The sequence below is a fragment of the Lolium perenne genome, chromosome 4, assembly GCF_019359855.2.
Source record: "Lolium perenne isolate Kyuss_39 chromosome 4, Kyuss_2.0, whole genome shotgun sequence".
NCBI classification, from domain to species: domain Eukaryota; kingdom Viridiplantae; phylum Streptophyta; class Magnoliopsida; order Poales; family Poaceae; genus Lolium; species Lolium perenne.
In genome coordinates, this window is record NC_067247.2 from 266380210 (window position 1) to 266390145 (window position 9936).

At 50.9% G+C, this 9936-nt stretch overlaps 2 protein-coding genes across 2 annotated transcripts; one reads left to right on the forward strand and one right to left on the reverse strand.

Moving 5' to 3' along the window:
• Positions 1-1181: 1181 nt before the first annotated feature.
• On the reverse strand, positions 1182-2016 carry LOC127329827 (RING-H2 finger protein ATL64). The gene has a single exon (XM_051356256.2). The coding sequence runs from the start codon at positions 1883-1885 to the stop codon at positions 1412-1414; it is 474 nt and encodes a 157-aa protein (XP_051212216.1). The 5' UTR covers positions 1886-2016; the 3' UTR covers positions 1182-1411.
• Positions 2017-2990: 974 nt separating this feature from the next.
• LOC127328311 (uncharacterized) lies at positions 2991-7745 on the forward strand. The gene is made up of 5 exons (XM_071829405.1): positions 2991-3527; positions 3664-4975; positions 5114-6825; positions 6944-7027; positions 7131-7745. Exons 1-5 carry the CDS (start codon positions 2991-2993, stop codon positions 7743-7745), a joined length of 4260 nt encoding a protein of 1419 aa, XP_071685506.1.
• The last annotated feature ends 2191 nt before the right edge of the window (positions 7746-9936 follow it).

A 9936-nucleotide genomic window follows, 5' to 3' on the forward strand; every position in this document is an offset into this window, starting at 1 on the left:
CCCCAAGCGTCCTGATGGCCTGATCCGGATCGTCCTGGTTGGCGGCGAGACCCACTTGCTCCCGCAGCTCAGAGATGTGCTGCTGAAGCGTGTTCTCGACTCCATCGGCGTACAGCTGCATGGTGCTCACCGCCTTGTCGATGGAGGAGCGCACGGCCGATTCCACGGCGGTGTTGACGGCCTTGGTGATCGTGTCGTAGATCGCGCGGCCTTTCGGGGTCAGCGACTCCATGATCTGTTGCCGAGCGAGATCTGCGGCGCGGCGAGCTCGAGTCTCCAGCGCGATCCGTTGCTTGCGAGAGGGAAGAAAAAATTCTGGCGGATTTGAGTGGTGGGTAGGCTCTAGATACCAATTGTTAACATCAGAGCAGGATTCTCGCTAGATTCACAGGATTTGTTGCTAGGGTTACAGCGGGATTCGAATTCGAATCCTGGAAGAACAGCGAGAGGAGGAGAGATACAGGCCAACTGGCCGGGCCGAAGCCAATCACTACTTTCCTCATCCTTTCTATCCGTCGACGTGGTCATTATATAGGTGACCAATCCTTGTCCGCCAAGTCATCAGCGGGCCCAGTCCTTCGCAGGGAATCGGGAGCTCTCCTTGCGTGCACGCCTTTCACGTTGCGCCACCTGGTGCGGATCCATGTCCTCAGGGTCAGTGTTAACATATATGTCTAATCATTATACCATGAACAGTACAGTTTGTCATTTTTTTTTGTAACTTACATACTTCCAAATTTTAGGTTGAATCTTGACATGCATACCTACATATATAATCCACACACATGATTTATGATGTATTTATGCAATCAGTTTTAGTTTTTTTTTTCATTTTATTGCTCAAATCAGGTCGTTCTGGCGCACCCAAGAGCTAAAAATTCGCATCCACGAAACATGTCTAAAATTTATCAAAATTCAGATGTATCGACATCTTAGATAAGTTTCATGAGACAGAGGAAGTACATTGTTTAGTTTTTTGTTGATTGCCAAATAAAAGGTAATGATACATATGGAGTATTACCCTATTACCTCACCATGTTCAACCAATACCTTGGGGAAAAAATGATTTACAGTCCAAAATAGTTCGCAAGTGTCGGAAATTTTTTGAATTAAGACAGCAGAGCAGGGAAGTGTTCTGAGAGAGAGTTCATCCTCGCTTGATAAAATTGCTTCGTACAAAGATGCCACACGTGGTCAGATACTCAGATCGATACAACAGTGAACAAAAGAGTGATTGCGATGTGACCAGTACGGAAGTATACTTTCTTTATACGTGGCACACCAACAGGAAATGAGCAACCCTGATGTGATGGGCAAAGATTTGACATTTCTCTCTACGAATTACCAATAACTGAGCATTTGTATGAACAACACAAGTTTATAAGTAAAAGAAAAGATCAACAACACGAGCTCAAACTTGCAGCACAGCCACGGCAGGGGCAGCAGCCGCGGGGACAACCTTGTGCGCCTCCACCGCGCTCGGCTCGCCGAAGACCGCGACCCGGCAGAGCGGGCACGTCGAGTTGGTCCGGAACCACCGGTCGACGCACTCGACGTGGAACCTGTGCCCGCAACCGGGCAGGAGCCGGCCCTTCTCCCCGTCAGCCATCTCCGCCAGGCACACCGCGCACTCCACTCCCGCCGCGCCGCCGTGCACGAACACCGGCAGCGCAGCGATGTCGCTCTGCCTCGGAGCCTTGCCGCCGCCGGAGCCAGAGGAGGAGACGGGCAGCATGTCCTGCGGGCGCGCGGACACGGTGAGCTTGTAGAGCTGCCAGAAGCAGACGACGAGGACGGCCGCCACGCCGAACGCTACCAGCACCGCGTACGCGTCGAACCTGAGTTGGCTGTCCAGCGACGACGAGTCCATCTCAGAGCTCGACATGCTTGCCCTGCCTGGCCTGATGAGTGGTGACTTTGTGTCTACTCGACGTTGTGGAGAATGATCAATGGCGAAGACTAGTGGAGCCTGTTTCTAGGAGGAAGACTAGGTTGCTAGTGGAGGGTGTTTGTGTCTGCTCGACGCTGCGTGCGATTATATAAGATGATATTCTTGCGCCTAGCTAACCGTAGTCCCGTCGTCCAGTGTCCTAGAATATTTTTTTTTTCAGAAAAATACTAGAATATGTTATCTTCGGGGCCAGCCGGTTACGTGACTAGCTAGAGCGCACACGGCTCCAGGCATATTCGGCACATAATGCAGCTACGCGACGAGAGGGAAATGTGTGCAGGTTGATTACAGGTTAAACAAGTCCCGTTACAGCAGGAAACCAGGTCTAGGGTCGACCATGTAGCTAGGCGGCTTGTCGTCCACGTTCTCATCTGCCGCAGAAGTAGGAGAGAGGGTGACCTCGATTCCTTCTGACAGACATGTAGATATTTTCTTTAGATGTTGACATCATTTTGGAGATCCACATGTTGACTATCGACTTTGTTAACTGGCTTTGGTATTCTGCTTCCGCGCTCGATGGCGAGACAGTATGTTATCATTTTGAGGACCATGACACAAGATTGCTGCCAAGGAACTCACCGAAACCTGAAGTGGATTTGCGTGTATAGTTGCCCAATCCGTGTTAGGGCATGCCACAAGATCATGAGATGAATCTGTCACGACCCAGCCCAAGGCCCATGACAAGACCAAGGCCCAGCCCAGGATGGCGAAGGAAGAGACGACGGCGTCGGCTACTTACCTCCACGAAGAGCGCCGCCTCCAGTCGAACTGATTAGATGAATGTTCCATCAGGGTTCGTCCCTCCGATCCATCTGGATCTGTATTTCAGGATTTGCATCAAACTATAGGAGATTTGTATGAACCCTAAGTGAGATCATAACACCTGGTACCAGAGTCACCAACCACCACCCCCAATTTTTTCTCCGATCCCAATTCCGAAGCAAATCTGGTGGCGTCAGATCTCGATCTGCTGCTGCCGAGCCTGCGACGCGTTGGATACACCCTGGCTCCGAAGAGACCGACGACGGCGTAGCGGAGGATGTCGAAGAGCGTCGCCGCCGCGGCAGAAGCCACCAACACCAAGCTGGACTCCCTCGCGGAGCAGCTCGCGGGCTTGGCGTCGTGGATGAAATCCATGGACGCCTCGGTCGCCGATCTCTCAGCGACGACCACCACGCTCAAGCTTCACGCGGAGGACGCCGCGGCGAGGCTGGGCATCATCGAGTCGCGGCCGCCACCACAACCTCCAGCGCCAGCGCAGCTGCCTACTACGCCGCTGCAGGGCGCGGCGGCAGCGCGACGGTCCGATGGGCACGGCAACGACAATTCTACACGGGGGTACAATCACGAGGCCTCCGTGTCTCGCCGATTTCCCCCGGACAATGGTACGATCATCATCACTGATCCATATACTGCATACAACGAAGAGGATTCATATGATCGACCTAGGAACCACACTCGCTATACTTCCACTCCTAAGATGGATTTCCCCAAGTTCGATGGCACCGATCCCACCATTTGGAGGGATAACTGTGAGATGTATTTTGAGATCTACGGCATCTCTGACATGATGAAAGTAAAATTTTCCATGCTAAATTTTGTCGGAAACGGAAACAGTGCAGTCCAAACAATATATCATCCATTGGGAAGACTTATACAAAGCTGTAGAGTCCTACTGGGGCAAAAACAAATTTAATTTGTTCATGCGCCAGATCCTCACCATTAGGCGGTTAGAAAATGTAGAGGCATACACAGAAAAATTCAATCAGTTGAAACATCAAATCCTCCTGCATGATCCCAGCACTAGTGAAGTCTTCTTTGTGGAGCGTTTCATCGCAGGCCTAGCTGATGAATTGCGCGCTGTTGTCCTGTTGCATTTACCTGAAGACGTGGATACTGCTAGTCTCTTGGCTCAATTGCAGGAAACGGAGCAGGAAAATATACGGCAACAGCAACAACAACACTCGTCTTCGTCCTCGCGCACAAATTACCGTACCTTCCATAATACGGACAAGCCCAAGCATTCAAGCCGTGGGGATGAACAGAAGAAGCCAGAAGCACCACACTGGGATGCCAAGCTGGAAGCTCTCCGCGCCTTTCGCAAGTCGAGGGGAGAGTGTTTCACTTGCGGCGAGAAATGGAGCCGCACCCACAAGTGTCCCACTCAAGTGGCTCTGCATATTCTGGAGGAATTGCTGGACGCCCTACCACCAGACCCGGACTCGGGGCTTGATGACGAAGCCAGTTCGGGCGACGAACTCATGTGTGCCGACATCGCGGCGATCGTGGGCTCTACTCCAGCACGGCGCCGCACCATTCGTCTCCACGGGCACGTGGGCGAACACGAGGTTCTTATCCTCGTCGACTCTGGCAGTGGTGCCTCCTTCATCGACACTCGTCTTGTCGACAAGCTCCACGTCTCTCCTCAACCTTGTGAGCCGTCACAGTTTGTCATCGCCAATGGCGACACCATGGTCAGCGACAAGATGCTGCCTAACCTGGCATGGCGCACCCAGGGGCATACCTTCCAGCAGGACATGAAGATCTTGCCATTGGGCTGCTATGATATCATTATGGGCGCGGATTGGCTTGAGGAATTCAGTCCAATGTGGGTGCACTGGCGCAATCGCCGCATGCGTTTCCAGCATCGCGTGCAGCGCATTACCTTGCAGGGCATCCAAGATGAGCACACGCCAGGCCGTCAAATTACTGCCCGTCAGCTCCAGGGCCTGTTGCGTCGGGGCGCAGTTGCTGAATGTGTTGAAGTGCAACCAGTACACCAACATGGCAGTCTGCATACTTTGGAGACTGCAACAGGCGAAGGGGAGCACCCAGTTATAGCTCCTGTGTTGACAGCTTTTGCAGACCTCTTTGTGCCCGCTGCCGGACTACCTCCTCGTCGTCAGCACGATCACCGCATTCCGCTCGTACCAGGAGCTCAACTAGTCAATGTGCGACCATACCGGTATGAGCCTCATCAGAAGAATGAAATCGAGCGCCAAATACACCTCATGCTGCAGCAAGGTATCATACGGCATAGCTCCAGCCCCTTTGCTTCTCCGGTTCTTTTGGTCCGTAAAAAAGATGGAACATGGAGATTTTGCATTGACTATCGATAACTCAACTCCATCACCATCAAGCACAAGCACCCCATACCCGTAGTGGACGAGTTGCTCGACGAGCTGGCAGGAGCTCGTTGGTTCACCAAGCTTGACCTGTCATCAGGGTACCACCAGCTACGAGTGGCAGAGGGTGACGAGTACAAGACGGCTTTCCGTACTCATCAAGGCATGTACGAGTTCTTGGTCATGCCTTTCGGCCTCACCAACGCTCCAGCAACATTCCAGAGTGTGATGAACTCAGTTTTCGAAAAGGTGCTACGCAAAGGAGTCTTAGTGTTCATGGACGACATTCTTGTCTACACCACAACAGTGGAGCAGCATGCCAAGCAGTTGACAGAAGTGTTCCAAGTTCTTCGCGACCAGCAGCTCACCTTGCAACGCTCCAAGTGTTCTTTTGCCAAGCAAAACCTGGAGTATCTCGGACACGTCATTGGCATTAACGGCGTGGCCACGGACAGCTCCAAGATCACAGCCGTCAAGGACTGGCCTAGACCCAAAAACCTAAAGGAGCTCCGAAGATTCTTAGGCTTGACGGGATATTACCGCAAGTTCATCAAGCAATATGGTCTCATCAGTAAACCCCTCACTCAAGTGATGCGCAAAGGAGAGGTGTACCAATGGACACTAGTCACAGAAGAAGCCTTCCAGGCGCTGAAACGGGCACTTGCGCAGGCTCCGGTCCTCGCTCTCCCTGATTTTTCCCAACATTTTGTAGTGGAAACTGATGCCTGTCAATCTGGTGTGGGAGCGGTGCTCATGCAGCAAGGGCACCCTGTGGCCTATCTCAGTAAGGCGTTGAGTCCACGCAATCAAGCACTCTCAACCTATGAGAAGGAGTGCATCTCTATCCTTATGGCGGTCGAGAAGTGGAGGTCATATTTGCAACACAAAGAATTTGTTATTCGCACATACCAGAAAAGCCTCCTCTATCTGACTGAACAACGCCTCGGGACAGGAATGCAGCACAAGGCCTTCGTCAAGTTGATGGGACTGCAATATACCATCCAGTACAAGAAAGGTATCACGAACGCGGCTGCAGATGTTCTCTCTCGTTGCCAACACTCCTCTGAATTGCTGGCCATATCAGCAGTTGTTCCTTCATGGCTGGATAAACTGGTCATTGGGTATAATGATGATGCATCAACAAAGAAGCTATGGACTGAGTTGAGCCTCTCAGGCACGAATGCTGAAGGTTTTGAACTGCGAGATGGAGTTATCCGTAAGAAAGGCAGAGTTTGGGTGGGAGGAAATTCTTTAGCACAACAACACATCTTGCAAGCCCTACACGACAGTGGTATTGGTAGACATTCTGGCACATTGGCCACCTATCAGCGTATCAAGAAACTGTTTGATTGGCCGAACCTGAAACAATCAGTTCAGGATTTCGTCCAACGCTATGACACTTGTCAGCGAGCCAAGGCGGAGCATACAAAACTGCCAGGACTGCTGCAACCTCTTCCAGTTCCACCATCTGCCTGGCACACCATCAGCCTAGACTTTATCGAAGGATTGCCCAAGTCAAATGGTCATGATGTGATTCCGTTCGTCGTCGACAAGCTAACCAAGTACGGCCACTTCATTCCCCTGAAGCATCCATATACAACTCTACAGGTCGCCCAGGCGTTCGTGGACAACATCTATAAGCTCCACGGTCTTCCCCAGTGCATTGTGTCAGACAGGGATAAGATCTTCACCAGCACACTCTGGCAAGCATTGTTCCGCCTCACAGACACGCAGCTGATGATGAGTTCGGCATATCACCCACAGACGGACGATCAGACATAACGGCTTAATCAATGCCTGGAGTCATTCCTTCGCTGCACAGTTCACGCTTGCCCTACCAAGTGGTTTCGTTGGTTACCCCTGGCAGAGTTCTGGTACAATACAACGTTTCATTCAGCCATTGTACGCGCCCCATTTGAAGCACTTTACGTGCGACCACCTCGACACTTTGGTATCTCTGCTGCGGCGGCATGCAATGTACCTGACCTTGAATACTGGATGCAGGAAAGGGAGACTATGACTGCCTTCTGAAGAAACATCTACTTCGTGCCCAGCAAAGGATGAAGAAGCAAGTGGACAAACACCGGACAGAACGCTCCTTCGACGTTGGTGACATGGTCTTCCTCAAGCTGCAACCGTATGTGCAGACATCCCTGGCGCCAAGGAGTAGCCAAAAGCTGGCGTTTAAGTTCTTCAGGCCATACAAGATCCTGGCGTGCGTAGGAGAAGTGGCGTATCGCCTGGAGCTACCCACCAGCAGCAAGATCCACAACGCCATCCATGTCTCGCAACTGAAGCGTCGGCTGCCTTCCGCCTCACCAAAGAAGGACGACCTCGCCTTACTGGACCTGGATTCCATGGTACTCCTGCAACCTGAGAAGATCTTGGCACGGCGTTGCATCCAGCGTGGTGGCGTCAAGGTGCCCCGCGTTCTCATCCGCTGGCTGGGGCTTCCGAGTTCTGCAATCTCCTGGGAGGATGAAGCACCACTTCATGTGCGTTTTTCGGGACTACAGGCCTGGGGGCAAGCCAGCTCTCAAGGAGGATGGGATGTCACGACCCAGCCCAAGGCCCATGACAAGACCAAGGCCCAGTCCAGGATGGCGAAGGAAGAGACGACGGCGTCGGCTACTTACCTCCACGAAGAGCGCCGCCTCCAGTCGAACTGATTAGATGAATGTTCCATCAGGGTTCGTCCCTCCGATCCATCTGGATCTGTATCTCAGGATTTGCATCAAACTATAGGAGATTTGTATGAACCCTAAGTGAGATCATAACAGAATCACGGTGCAGCTGCAACCCATAGGGTGTTGTCCCGCGTATATAACGCACAATGTGTTTGATCAATTGAAAGTGTGTATTCGTGGGGGCATGCATGAAAACATAGACTTGTTGAACTGCATAGGCCAGTTCGGGACGCGTAAGGGTGAGATATTGCAATGCCCCTACAACCCCGGTATAGGAAATGGTTGTCGAATGGTGTGCCAGCATGGAGAAAAAGGTTGGAGGTAGTGTCGACGGGTGTAGAGATGGGGTGGCAATTGAGCATACCCGCTCGATCAAGAATCTCTAGCGCATATTGTTGCTCGCTAAGGAAGATCCCCTGGTTTGTGCGATGCACATTAACACAAAGAAAGTGGTGGATGTCTCCCAAATCACTCATGGAGAATGCTCAATGATAGAAGTGAGGAAAGGTGTTGTGTTGGCGGTGAGGATGATGTCATCTACACAGAGGAGAAGGTAGGCAACCTCGGACCCTCGGTGAAAAATAAACAAAGATTTGTCACTTTTAGAGGAGACAAAACCAAGAGTGTGAATATAGGATGTGAAATGAACAAACTAAGTGCGGGGAGCCTATTTGAGACCATAGAGGAATTTGTTGGGACATCACACATGTGTAGGATAGGTGGAGTCAACAAAACCTGAGGGTTGCTGGCAGTAAACTGTCTCGGAGATCTGGCCATGAAGAAAAGCATTCTTGACATCCATTTGATGAATGTGTCAAGAGTTAGTATTGACGATGTTAAGGATGACATGAATAGTTGCCGGCTTGACAACCAGGCTAAATGTCTCGCAGTATTCGACACCAGGATCCTGTGTGAAACCATGAACCACCCATCGAGCCTTGTACCGTGACAATGCACCATCAGGATGGAGCTTGTGGTGAAAGATCCATTTCCCCATCACCAAAATGACACCTGCAGGACGAGGAACAAGAGACCAAGTGTCATTCCAAATTAGAGCTTTAAATTCATCAGTCATAGCGCCACGCCAATGTGGGTATTTTAGTGCTACACAGTATGAGGGTGGAATGGGAGAAGGTGAAGTGGTAGAAATTTGGAGATCAAAATGTTTTTTAGGCATAAAATAACCACCTCTAGTGGGGTGGATGTACGGGAATGCCTCATGGTGGGATAGCGGGCTAGGCTGGCAAGAGCTAGGTGGACAGGGAAGTCTTGGTCGGCGTGGCAGACGAAGGGAAAGCGCGTCTAGGTGGGGAGCATGAGCGAGATTCAGTGGGGCCAATAGGTTGGTGTGCGTCGGGCGTTCAGGGTGAGGCGGATACGTGCGGGGTGGTATTGGGGTTAGGTGGCATCGCAGGGTTGGGTTTAGGATGGGTTAAGGTAGGTGGTGTTGGAGGGATCTGCGCCAATGGTTGGGAACGAATCCCAAGGAAGATTGAATCAGGATCCACGAGATCTTGCGTGGCTAGGGGGGCGGTGTGGCGTCGTGTGTACATGGTGCGTAAGGAAAATATGACTCATCAAAAATTACGTGGTAAGAAATTTGAAATTTTTGTGTGATTAAACCTGAGCATTGGCACCCTTTGCGCTCCCGTGGATAGCCAAGGAAAATGCAACATGTGAATTGGGGTGAGAGTTTATGGCTCGCAGTGGATGATGTGTTTGGAAAATAGAGGCATCCAAAAGTTCTAGGATGAGCATATGAGGGATGTGCTCCATAAAGTAGGTAGTAAGGGGTGATATTATGAATAGCGCGAAATGGTCGAATATTGAGAAGATGGTTCGTAGTATGGAGGGACTCTATGCAAAACTCATGAGGCATATTTGCTTGGAAAAGGAGTGTTTGTACTATGTTATTTGTAGTGCGAAATAGTCATTCAACACGGCCATTCTAAGATGTGCACGGGCAGGAGAAACCAAAAGAGAAGCCGTAGGAGGAGAAGAAGTTGTGGAAGTTGGTAGTGAGAAACTCGCCACCGTTTTTAACGAATGGTGGTACTTAATTATGTGTAAATAAAGATGAAAAGGCTTTATAATGTGGCACATGTGTCAGATTTGTTGCGCAAGAGAAACAGCCATGAAAAATGTGAGAAATCATCAAGAACCACAAGATAAT

Coding starts and splice junctions, on each gene's coding strand:
- LOC127328311 (XM_071829405.1), top strand. CDS start 2,991: ATGTCGAAGAGCGTCGCCGCCGCGGCAGAAGCCACCAACACCAAGCTG. Junction 3,528..3,663: donor GCATCTCTGACATGATGAAA/GTAAAATTTTCC, acceptor TTCATGCGCCAG/ATCCTCACCATTAGGCGGTT. Junction 6,826..6,943: donor CGCAGCTGATGATGAGTTCG/GCATATCACCCA, acceptor TACCCCTGGCAG/AGTTCTGGTACAATACAACG.
- LOC127329827 (XM_051356256.2), bottom strand. CDS start 1,885: ATGTCGAGCTCTGAGATGGACTCGTCGTCGCTGGACAGCCAACTCAGG.